The sequence below is a fragment of the Columba livia genome, chromosome 9 (assembly GCF_036013475.1).
Source record: "Columba livia isolate bColLiv1 breed racing homer chromosome 9, bColLiv1.pat.W.v2, whole genome shotgun sequence".
Taxonomy (NCBI): domain Eukaryota; kingdom Metazoa; phylum Chordata; class Aves; order Columbiformes; family Columbidae; genus Columba; species Columba livia.
Genome location: NC_088610.1, coordinates 16,919,311 through 16,931,669, shown reverse-complemented (window position 1 = coordinate 16,931,669; position 12,359 = coordinate 16,919,311). Strand labels below are relative to the sequence as shown.

General features: G+C 39.0%; 2 protein-coding genes across 20 annotated transcripts in view; one reads left to right on the top strand and one right to left on the bottom strand.

Annotated features, from left to right (window-relative positions):
* Window positions 1-1,353, top strand: part of AGFG1 (ArfGAP with FG repeats 1) — a 34,221-nt gene extending 32,868 nt beyond the window's left edge. For 8 of the 13 annotated variants that reach the window (XM_065073998.1, XM_065073990.1, XM_065073984.1 and 5 more), the window contains 2 exons: window positions 154-245; window positions 610-1,353. In XM_065073998.1, coding sequence (XP_064930070.1) covers window positions 154-245; window positions 610-669 — 152 coding nt within the window. In that variant the 3' untranslated portion in view covers window positions 670-1,353. The remainder of the gene's footprint in view (window positions 1-153; window positions 246-609) is intronic. The other 5 variants (XM_065073985.1, XM_065073988.1, XM_065073993.1 and 2 more) reach the window with 1 other exon arrangement.
* Window positions 1-12,359, bottom strand: part of LOC102095146 (thiamine transporter 2) — a 35,733-nt gene that overhangs the window by 23,018 nt on the left and 356 nt on the right. For 2 of the 7 annotated variants that reach the window (XM_021292126.2, XM_065074013.1), the window contains exons 1-5: window positions 11,822-12,291; window positions 10,422-10,578; window positions 7,352-8,156; window positions 5,812-6,004; window positions 5,156-5,297 (exon numbers count right to left, since the gene is read on the bottom strand). In XM_021292126.2, the coding sequence (XP_021147801.2) occupies window positions 5,156-5,297; window positions 5,812-6,004; window positions 7,352-8,156; window positions 10,422-10,571 (1,290 nt within the window). In that variant the 5' untranslated portion in view covers window positions 10,572-10,578; window positions 11,822-12,291. Of the gene's footprint in view, window positions 1-608; window positions 4,586-5,155; window positions 5,298-5,811; window positions 6,005-7,351; window positions 8,157-10,421; window positions 10,579-11,821; window positions 12,341-12,359 lie in introns of those variants that run through there. The other 5 variants (XM_065074008.1, XM_065074009.1, XM_065074010.1 and 2 more) reach the window with 5 other exon arrangements.

Below are 12,359 nucleotides of genomic sequence, written 5' to 3'. Positions count from 1 at the left end.
TGGTTTTTACCCTTACATTCCTGATCGTTTAAGTAGTATCAGTCCTAGTGATTGTGCAGGCTCAGTGTCCACTTATTTTTGTGGGGGAGCTGCAGCGAAGAATTCTTTAAAAATTGGTTACTAGAGTTAATATTTTTCACTTATCTTTCCAAGGAGCAGGTTTTGCTGCATTTGGACAGGCAAAGCCTGTAGTAACTCCTTTTGGACAAGTTGCAGCTGTTGGAGTATCTATTAACCCTTTTATGGTGAGTTGTTGCATGATATTAATAACTTCTGTATTCTGAAGAGGCTTAATTTGTAACACTTAGTTTAGAGAAACACAAAGTGGTTTTTTTTTAATTCAAATAAGGGAAGGCAGCATGTGAGTCTTGTAAATGCCATTCAGTATTATGATGACATGGCAAAACAGAAGTTCTTGTATGCCATGCTCTTACAGTAGTGTAGTTTCAGACAATCACCAAAAAAAAACCAAACCCAAAACCTGCATTATAAGTCAGAAATATTTCCCTGTAGGTTGTTTTCTTTTTTGTGTATCTTGAATTAATGATTTCCAATATGGAAAAACATCTTAAATATTTGTCTTATTTTTTTTCTTTCATTTCCTCCCAGGCTGGTGCACCAACAGGACAATTTCCAACAGGAAGCTCTTCAACCAATCCTTTCTTATAGCCTTATAGACACTTTACCCAAAAGAACTCTTATGTGGTCACATAACATCTCTGCGCCTCTTGCACTGTTGTCTTGTTTCACTGATATTAGCTTTAAACACAAAAGAAGTCTTTAAGAAGTATAAATAAAAGCCTGCATTGTGTACCTTTAAAAACAAAATTAAAAAATTTACACAAAAAAACCCAACAAAATCACCCCCCCCACCAGGTAATAATGTGCAAAACAGAGGGCTGTGGTAACATCCTTGAACCTATGAACTGGCAGGTAAAAAGTAGCGGTATCATGTATATTAAAATTGGCTAATAAGTTATTGCAGATACCACATTCATTATGCTGCAGTACTGTACATATTTTTCTTAGAAAATAGCTATTTGTGCATATCAGTATTTGTAACTTTAACACATTGTTATGTGAAAAATGTTACTGGGAAATAGATCAGCCACCCTAAGGTGCTGTTGTATCTCTTGGAATGAATGATCTACATCATTTTAACCATTGGTATTGGAGGTCATGAAGTTAAATTGAAGGTTCGTTCATTTCTCAAAACGTTTTTCTTTCCTAAGAGCTCTTCTATTTATACATGCCTAAATCTCTAATGTTAGAGGGATACCTGTCTGCATAATAAAGCTGATCATGTTTTGCTACAGTTTGCAGGTGAAAAAAAATAAATATTAGAAAAAGCAATTGTGTAGCATCGTTTCTGTGCAGTAATGTTTTATGGGGTTAAAAATGTATGTAATTGGTGAGTCTCATACACAGATGTGTTATCAAAAGTGATATGCTTAAAGGTGAGTTAAGCTTAATTTTCGTCTGCCTCACTTGGGTATGTTTCTTTGTGTCCCTGTGATTAAGCTTGCTTTCTGGCACAAGCACAGTGACATAGCGAACAGGAAAATGTGAAGTGAACTTGGATTAGTTTGACAGAATAGCTGTGTGGGGAAGTACACTGGAAGCACTGAGGAGTGTAGTTACTTGAGACAACTGCAAAAGACATCATTATGGGTAGCTAATGAGAGTCTGGGAACAAGACTTAGTTGTGATCAGGGCGGTATGTATAATAGCAGAACAAGGTACCACAGATATAATAGCAATCTCTTTATTAAAAATTGATATATGTTATAAGCCTTCTTGTGGAATATTAAATTCATCAATTACTCTTTTATTTACTGGAATGTTTCCTGCCAAACTAAAATAGAATTTGTAGAGGGGAAAAAATATCTGACTTGTCTAGTCTGTAGTTAGTAAGGAGGTTTCAGAAAAATATAACTCTGCGTTAAAGTAGTTGGTGATGGTGTTTTAAACAAAGATAACGTGGCTTAAGTTCAACATAATACTGGAACTAAGCAAATAATGTCAATGTATCATGAATACATAAACTGCAAGATTGAAAACAAGTTTCTGACCAGATGGAGAGAAAAATTCTAACACCTTTCAAGATAACAGGAATAAATAAGATCAGATTGATTTTTGAGAAAAGGATGTGTGAGACCATTTGAGAGAAACATGAAAATTCATGAAGGTAAGTAAGACATTTTATGTGTAACCTGAAATGTGTAGCCTGAATGTTAGATCTGCCTGTGTCTAGGGAAGCTGAAATGCTTGACTGCTGTTTGTAAAACACTTAGACCAGTGATTTTTGACTTCTGTTACCTGCCTACAAGGGGGTTGTAACTTCTGTATCTTTTTTTCCCAAAGAAAAGCTGCCTGGGCACAGGCAGCTTATACAACAAGTTACTTATAGTAGCACTCCTCACTTAAATGTCTGGTTTTGTCCTGTTGGCATACTTAAAACAGACCTGAAGTCTGTCTTTTCCTTCTGATGAGGACTGCTGGATAGAGTATGGTGTATAGTTTAATTCCCAAGATTCTCTGGAAAATTCACTAAACAAATCCCCAGCAATAGAGGGTTGCCAGGATGTTGGCAATGCCCTTGCTCTCACCACAGTATGATAGCTGTAGTTCTTCCGTGCTGTTAATCTTACCTGTTTTAGGATTGCAACGTGAATGCAGTAGAGAGCAGAGAACTGCAAGGCTTCAGAGGACTTAAGGACCACTTAAATATGCTTATTGCAGGGAACTGGATCAAATCAACAAAATGAACAGCCTTGTAGAAGGGGAACAGTTCTGTGTTCTCTTCACCTAAATCGATGTAAATTAAGGTTTGGGCAATGGCTAATGAGATCAGCATCTATTGAAGTTGTTCTGATCCAAATGAAGCTGATTACTGCTAAGAGATGCTGAGATTCATTTATATATGCAAAGCATGTAGCTTTAGATGATGCTGCAGAAATAGTGGAATACCTTATTTTTCATAACTAGCTTGAAAGCAGATACTGGTTGAGGTTGCCAAACCTTTATGTTCACTAATTTTAAGCTTGTCAAATTCCAGACAAGTGGTTGAAGATGTATTGTTCTGAGTCTCCTTTATATTGAACAGGAACTGACACTGTAGCTGTTTTGTTGATTGGATTTTTTTTTTTTTAAATAGCCGTATTTACAAAATGAGTTCTTCACCCATTACTATAAATGGTTTTATCTCCCAAATCTCTGCAGTTGTTCATGCAAGTAGCATAGCTGCACAAAAAATTATACTTCCACTAGCTTTTCAGTATCTTCTTCTGCTTTAGCATCAAAGCACTTCATTTGATACAGAAATTCATTTTGAGACCTTCTAGATTAATACTTTTAATCCTAACATGTCAGCTCTAACATGCATAAGATGATGCTGTAAGAGGTACATCCTGAGTTCTACAAGGCAGATGTGATGTCCGGGTACTGCAGTTCAAAGTTATTTAATGGCTGCAAATTACCAAGCACTGGTGAAACAAATATGAGGCAAAAAATACATTTGAAAAGGACCAAATTGGGTTGGAATTCCTGAAAGAGGACTATAAATATGATCCAAGTATTTTGCTTTTTTGAAGTGTGTCATCATGGCTTAAAAATAAAGTGAGTTTAGGAGTTTTTTTGATTCCAAAGATAAGTGTGTGGGTCCTGGCAGCTGACAGGCACTCGAAGGGAAGTTTGTGTTGTATTCATACATCTTCAACAAACTCACAGTAAAACTGTCACTGTACCGGTAGCAGATTATCTGCAGATAAGACATGTCCTGTAACTTCAGATTCCCGAGGAGTGTGGTGTCTGTCTAGAATCCGAAATGGCTGCATTTGGCCTTTAGTAAACTGAAGTGGCAGTATTGTTATGCTATGTAGCATTGTACTAATCCACCTTTGAACATACAGAAGTAGCATCTTTTGGAAAAAATAGGTTTATTGGTATTTAACTGGCTTTAAGAATGCATATTGCAGCTTCCAGTTGAAAAAGTCTTAAATAGTCAAGAGGCTTCTGTGGCCAGCTTCCCAACAGATCATCTTGCTGCTGTGGGACAACTGCTTCTTCACATTCTGTAAGAATTTTTGAAGGTCTTATGGCTACTACTAAAATGCCTTTAATTGAAGAACTCAAAAGTGAGAGTTCAAAGGTTGCGTTCTAGGAGTTCTGTGTGGTGGTCAGGCATTTGTATGTACTTCTTGTTACGCTTATTGAACATTAATAGGAGTTTTGGTGTTAGATGATTATATTGGAGTTGAAATAGACGATTGTTGGAGGGTTGGTGAAGAAAATGGGCAAAATGCATTGTTGTGTCAACACAGCTCTTTCTACTGTAGGCTCACAAACAGCCTCTTTCACCATTGACCAGTCTTGCTTGATTGAGCATGATTCTCCTAATTTGGTGTGCCGATGCTGCAGCCTTCTGTGCTATTGCTTGCAACCTTTCTTTTTGTCTCTGTGGTTAAAGATCAGTACTTTCACCAGCCTCACTGGTATGTCTGCATTTGGTGGAGATAATGGTGTACATGCTTCTGATCAGGAAAATGCCAGCTATGAATGCGAAGTAGCTGCCATAAATGAGAAACTGAGAAATGGAGGTGGGAAAGGAGGAGGAGGAAGAGTCAAAAATTGCTGTTAAGTAATAACTTCAGGGGTTGCCCCTCCACTGCCACCTTCCCTGTCACCCGTGCCCTCAAGTGATCCCATCTTGAAAGGATTCAAGAAGTCTGGCTGCTTTGACTTTTTAGTGACTTGCATAGTTTCAGTGGATGCGTGTTTAACTGAGAATTACCCTAGTAATAGACACACAGATTGCCTTTCAGCTTGCTTGCTACTTAGGGTATTTTGTGAATAGTAAACCTTTAAAAAACAAAAAAATCTCCACACCAAAAAGCCTTCAGTAATAGGTGGTCATCTTTCCCTTCTGCTCTATGCAAATATTCTTAAAATTACTGCAGAAATGCAAAACTGGCAGGACTAGAGGACAAGTAGGTTGTAGCCACTACTGCCAATTCACTTTAAATAAACCCATTTTTCAAGTGAGTAACTGTCCTAAGCTGGCACATTACCTTGTGTCTTGCCAAAGGCTACTCTTGGAGTAGAACTGTCTTTTGGAGGAGAGCAGGGGAACTGTGAGCAGCGTAATGTAGCTTACCTGGGTGCTGATATCCAGACCCAGACCTCTCGAATCTACTACAACAACAGTTATAATTGTCTGAATCACCAGTGCAGCAAAGTTGTTGAAGCCGAACATCAGTGCGTAACGCTCCATGCTTAGATTGACAGCAATCTGAAACCTGGAAATGAACATATGGGTTAACTAAACTATGGAGAACAAGGCTGTTTGCAGTTTACTTATGGGAGGAAATTTGGGAACAATTTAATTTGTACAGTGGATTCTTCAAAGGATAAAGCCTCTTCAATCTGGGCTATTAAGCTTTAACAGTTTCATTTTGGCAGAAATCTCTTGTTTTACTGGATTTGGCACTTTTGTGCATCCTACTTTTACTTATTTGAGTGGATATTTTTGCTAAATAAAGACCTGGATGTGTTTATTTGATTATTTAGAGAATACTTGATCACTGAACAGCTAAATGCTGAATAAAGTAGTTTCTGACTTGGAGTAACCCATGGTAATAGGTCATGACAGCACTACATAATCTAGTTTATATAAAACTATGCTTAAGATTTTTAAAGAGGTCATATAATTTTATTTCTAGGCAGACTTTCAGTAAAATTTTGATAAATTTGAAAATTGAATCCTTAGTGATTTAAATACATTTAATTAGAACAGTTGTGTATAATACTTACGTTGCTATTGTTATGAGGAGCATATAGCATGCTTTAAATGCAAGGTAACCAGCATAACATGCCCAGATGTTGTCAGTAAAGTGCATGAGAAAGAGAGCGCCAGCATCCATTGCGGAGAAAATTCCCAAAGCCAGTTCTCCAGAAAGATCCCAGTTTACTTTGACATATCCAACTGCCATGGATGTTGCTGAACCTAAAAAATTTAAAGTAATAATTAAAACTCTACAACATTATCACCCTTCCAGAGCCATTGCCTAACTCTGTAAATAGACCATGCCAGGAGCTCTTGAGACTGTTGCAGTCACAATGCACTTCAATAATGGTGTGGCTTATATTTTCTGTTAGTGGTGTGGGAGTCTCCTGTTTGGTTGGGTTTTTTTCTCCTTGCTTACAGAGCCTTCACAGACTGAAGTGCTCTGAGAAAAGTGCCTCATGCCTAAGGCTGGAGGCAGCAGTTTATGGTCTATTGTTACTCCCTCTTTTGACAACTGAGTACAGAGAAGAACAATCCCACCAAGCATTTTCTGCCAAAATATGCATAATGGAGTTTAATTCTTTCATGGAAAGATCTTTATGAAGTGAAAATCTGTTGCAGTCATTTGTTTACATTTTTTAATGAAAGCATCTTTCCAGTTTTTAGTGCAAAATCTTATCAACTGAATTTGTCAATGCCTTATTGACCATCACATGTAGTAAAATCCCTTATTTCAGTGTCATATCCTACAACAAACTCCAGCACTGGCATTCAGGTTTTGAATGTCTCCAAGGAGGGGGAGTTTAGACCTCTTGCCAACCTGTTCTAGCATTAAATCACCTGTACAATAAAAATATTCTTGTATGTTTAAATGGAACTTAGGAAAGAGGCATGGGGCACGGATTTAAACTGTCTTGAGGCACCATTGTGAAGAGTCTGGCTTAATCCTCTTTACTCCTCACTTTCAAGTATTTATGCACTTCAGTAGATCCCAGTTTTCTCAAGGCTAAACAATTACAGCTCTCTCGGCCTGTCCTATATCGCGTACAGAGGCAAATTCATTGATCAGGATACAGATGCAGTCATGAAATATTTGTTCAGGAGCACACATCCTGTAATCTTTCCACTGCTGAAACAGACTAGAGCAGTGTGTCTGTTAATGTGCTCTTTTAATTCTTAAACCACGCAGCCTAAGGGGCATTTGAGGGAGGAAGAGGCAAAGTGTCATTGCACAGAGTTTTTGAACTGCTTACTTGGAGTTAAATTCATGGTCTTAAACAGAGCTCTGAACTTAAATCATGGAAACGTTTCGGCGGAATGAGGATCCCAGAAGAAGGAAAAGCTTTTATCTACATATTTTTTTAAGGTCATTTTTAAGAAGACCCCACTGATGAAGTTGTACAGTAAAAGTGTGCTTTGCACACTGATTGGTACTATATATTGGAGGCTGTTGCTGTTGACCTGTGTCCTCATAGTAAATAAAGACAAAGGCACCAAAGACATTGCTGAAGAATGCCATCAGCACAGGATGGGTTAGAAATAGTTGTTAGTGATTTTTTTACTTACCTAAAAAAGTTGCTATTGCTTCAACAGCTCCATTGTACACGGCAGAGCTGTGAGAGGGGGCTTTGAAGTCCCACAGCACCTGGATGTAATTCACAATCTGGTTAAAGCCTGCTGTAGCCAGAGCCCACCACAGGGACCAGTACAGAAGTTTCCTTGAGCTGTAGCAATCCCTCAAGTCCTTGCCCAGCTGCACCAGTACTCTGAGCACGTGGTTCTGGGGCTTGGCATGGTCAGCCTGTGGCTCAGGTGTTGGTCCCCTGCCAGCAGGTGCAGAGCCCTGGTCCTCTTGGCACCTCAAGTCAGCTGTAGCCACAACTTTATCTGGGCCTGGGAGTGTTCCTGGGATGCCTTTCCTGTGGAAGAACATGCTCTTTTGAGGCATTGGGAGCAGAAAGGAGCACAGGAATGCCAGGGACACGGAAGCCAAAGTAATGGCGTTAAGGTGAAAGTAGGATACATCTGCTAAGGAAACCAGCAGCTGTCCCAGCACGGCAGCGACGGTGGCTGCAGCAAGAGTGATACTTCTGCAGTAGCTCGTCACTCTCTGGTAGTGCTCGGTGCTGACGACGCTGTAGATGTAGGCGTAGTAGGCGACCTCGGTGGCTGTCACCATCCCGTAGAAGAATTCCACCACCTGCATGGCCACCACTCCATGTGCAAAGAGGAGCAAGAGCCACGTGGTGATGAAGCTGATGCCCTGGAGGAGGAGGACGGGCTTGTAGCGCACATAGTCTGTGATCAGGAAGACTGGGACAAGGAGTGCAAGGTAGGAGTATGTCCAAACAGGGAAAATCTGGTTGGTAACCTAGAAGAGAATAAAAGAGAAAATACTTAAAAAAAAAAAAACAAAACAAAACAAAACAAAACAAAAAAAAAAAAGCAAACAAACAAACAAAAAAAGCAAAAAACACACACACACAAAAACAAACAAAAACCAACCAACCAAACAAAAACACACAAAAAACCCCCAAAACAAACAAACAAACAAAACCCACCAAAAACAAAACAAAACCAAACATTTAAAATGTTGACTTTGAAGCTTTTTGGTGGTTTTGAAGGATCATATTTGCATCTATAGGAAACACTGAATTGTTGGAATTGTGCAGACTTAAGCTGCCTTAAATTACAAAACTGTAAGTGTATTCCTTAAGAGGCAAAGATAGTGATGCCTGGCTCCGCTACATAGACAGGTTGTCTGGCTTAAAACATATTTCTAGTGAAGGCCTATGAAGAAGGCAGATTTTGGTGTGTAGCTGTCTAAAGCAGCTGTAACAGTATTTATGTGACAGGAAAGTCGGTCTAACATCAAATCCTATTCCCTGCAGTAGCTGAAATTGAATATCTATTTAGTTTTAACTCTTATGTGAGTCATTGTATACATTTGGTTACTTCTCTCCTTTGTTAGAATTAGAAAAAAATGCATATGCCTCTTAAGATGGGGGAACTGAAACTGAACGTAGTGACTGTGTAGCTATTGTTTCTTCACCTCCTACATTTTCTTCAAATTTAATGTCTAAGAAGTAAGCAAGTCTTTGATGGAACAGTATTTCATTAAGTTTCAGTTGGCCTTCAATGCACAGATGCACTGAAAAGAAATTCTCCGTTTCTGAAGCTGATGTGCGTTCAGGTTGGAAGGTGCTGCTTCCTGTCGCTCATTGCTTGCCCTGGCAGCTTCACTGCAGCTTTAGATACTGTCCGGGAAAAAGGTCTCTGGGCAAGCTGCCTGTTTTGAGGAGTTTTTATCCAGCAGTTGCTGGACCTCCTAGCGTATCTCTTCATGATCACTCATTCTCTGCTTATGGAATTAGACTAGAAAGGAACCAGTTGTAGCTGGTTACCTTTTTACTTCTGAACTGGTACTGGAGTGAGTTGCATTGTGAACACCAGATTCACGATGTCTTTATGGGTGACTTCTTTTGTTTTTCCTGAATTTTAATTAGAATTTTTAGGCGTTTGACTGAAACTTAAGGAATGAGTTCCCCAGAGGCGAGCTTGGCTGAAAGAGTCAGTATCTGTACTGTGCTTATTTTTGAGTTAAGCATTCTTGTTGAAATCAGAATTAAGGCATCCTATCATGCTGTTTGTCTGTCTCACATGAAAGAAAATTTCTCTTTGTGCTTCAAAAGGAAAGGGGGGGGGGGGGGGGGGAGAACGGCAACAACCCAAACCATTAATTCTGTTTTTTTTTCAGAAGAAACCTTGGGATCGCGCTCTGCTAGCAGATTCTGCTTTAACATTTGCTACTGCGCATCAGGAATAACTGTTCTTCACGTTAGCTGTCTGTGGGTGTACCAAGCTTGTGTTTTCTAATTATACCATTAGCTCCATGACTCAGCCACTTGTTAACCATGTCCCCTTTTGTTTGGCAGCGTACTCCTGAAACAGGCAGTGCTGAGCAGAGGAGCCGAGCAAGGAAACTCACAGTGAATGCGAGTGAACACCAAAACAAAACTACCACACAGACAAAAAAAACCCAAAACAAAACAGCAACAACAACACAACCCCCCAAACAACAATGAACACCCTGAAGAAAACAAAAACAGAACACCAAAAAGAAACAAAACCAAAAAGAAAGAAACAAGCAAAAAACAAACAACCCCAACAACAAACCAACGACAACCTTTTTTTGAATGTGAATCTGACCTCCACAGGTTAATGAATGCATAGATCAGCCCTGTAATGTGGGTCATAATCTTAACAGCTCATAAAGGGAAGCCTGCTTGGTTTTGTTATGGTTTGCAACCATTACATCACTGTCAGTGTAATCAGCTCCACATTAAGTATAAATAAATACTAGTGTTGCTCCTCCTCTGGGGTTCTAGGTGGACAGAGGAACTAGCTGACCTGGTTTTCCTGAAAGTTTCCAGTTCTTAAATGGCTAAAGTGGTTTCATAGTCCTAAAAATATATGGACTTTTAAAGAGTCCTTACTCTCTTCCAGAAAAACCTTAAATATGAGTCTCTAGATAAAATATACCTGTATTATCGAACACTTTATCTCTCCTTCAGTTATTGCTGCAAGACTTCGTGCTTTAACATTTCAATTATTACTTAAGAGAGTAGTTACATACCTCTTCAATTGTTAAGTTTTTGTCTGGTCCAGTTAGGTAAGGAGTGAGAAATGGTTCTGATGGCCTCATTGTGGAGAAAAATCCATTTGCACAGATGATCAACGTGGGATAAATCCAGCTGCGGCCTATGACTCCCTTCCACCAATCCATTGTCTACCTAAGAAAAAAGGTGGCAAAGAAATGAGCATGCCAGGCATTTTATATGCTCTTCACAGCTTGTGAAAATTTATTTGTAGGTTTACTTTTTAACTAATGCTACTTCGGCTAATGTTTCTTCCTCTAAACCTGCCTATGATGGGAGATGCAGCTTGTAAATGAACAACTTGGATCAAGGTGCATTGGTGGTAGTAAACCCCAGCCTCTGTATTGTCTGTCAAAGGTTGTTCTTAATGACATACTTTAAATTGAGTGGATGCATTTTAGCAGCAGAAGAAAGTTCCATTAGAGATTCATTTCCAAATAAATGAGTGGGCAAACTGAGATTAAAGCTCATTCTCAGCATGCTCAAGGAGGCTTTTTTCTGTTGATTTGCAGCCTGAGAACCAAGTGGAACAATAGAAATGCAAGCCTTTTTGCAGACAATAAAAGCCACCAGCCAGCTCAAAACCCATTGTGAGCTCAGTTTCTTCAAAATGCTTTAATACTCATCATATTATTTGCACTTCAGTCGTTTGGGTGGGCAAAGAAAGATGCAGAAGCTATCTGCTCATGGTACCTGCTCAGGCTTAGAAAAGGGGAATCTTGACTTCACTTTGGAAAGTGATCATCAAAGGAAAAGAATGAGCCTTGTGTCTTCACTGTAGCTGTCACTGAATAGAAGGCTAAAGAGATCAGGGGTTTTTTTTAAGCTGTTTTTACTTATTTTGCATTAGAAAGTCAATTCCACTGTTCTTGGACAACAAGTGAAACAAGAATGTTCTGAAACATAAGAGAATGAAAGCAATGCGCTGACTGGTGTTTAATCAAGCTGTTACAAGCTATTTATTTGAAATGGTGGAATTCCATTTTATGGCAGGCACTTTTGAAAAAGTGCTTCTACTTGCACTGTGAGATGGTATTGATTAAAACTTAGCATAAATAGTATGTTGTTATGGCAGTTTTTCTGAGACCACAGAGGAATGTTACAAAAAACAGCCCTATTCTTGAAAGTTCATTTTAAATTATTGTCTCCAATTATTATCTTTATCTTACACATAATTGTATATAAAATATAGCCTGTATTATCCTTAACTCTGTATCTGCTTTGAACTCTTTTGATATCTGTTATATTTTTAAAAATAAAAATCTATTAAACCCTGGACTGGTCAATAGTATTAACATAAATCTTGCACCACTTGCAAACGCACTGAGCAAGTGAGTGGCCAGCACACTTCCACATAACTCTGAAAATAGCGAATTACCTGTCAAAATTCTGGCTGTGGTGCATTTGCTGTGGGTTCATGTGCAGTTTCCTCCTAGGGCGATTTTTCTGTCCTGCTGAAGTCAGAAGTCACACTTTGGGATTGGAGGTAGTAAGAAATTTGTGTCTGTTTCCTAAAAGTTCTTTCTAAGCTTGATAAAATGTTAACAAAATTTAAATAATAATATTTCATCACAGCTCTTCTTGCTTGCAGAACTTGCCCATGAAGATTGCAGGGGAAGACTTCACCTTTACAGGTTTTGCCAGCAAACTGAGTTCTAATTTTAAGGTAAAAGTTTAAGACTCAGAGTAGCTAATGATTAATAAACTGGCATAGCAAGAAAGCAATCACTTGATCAGTTTTTTCTGTTAATAAATACCTTTAAAAGCTCTGGTCTCCAATTCAGAGATAAGACACAGCACCCATTTACAGTCGGGGCTGACACTGTCCCCGCTCTGCACAGCACAGGGGCCGCTGGGTTCATGGGGTCACTTCTGCCTTGTCCTGGCTTTGCTGGGGGTGTGGGGAGGTAGGATGT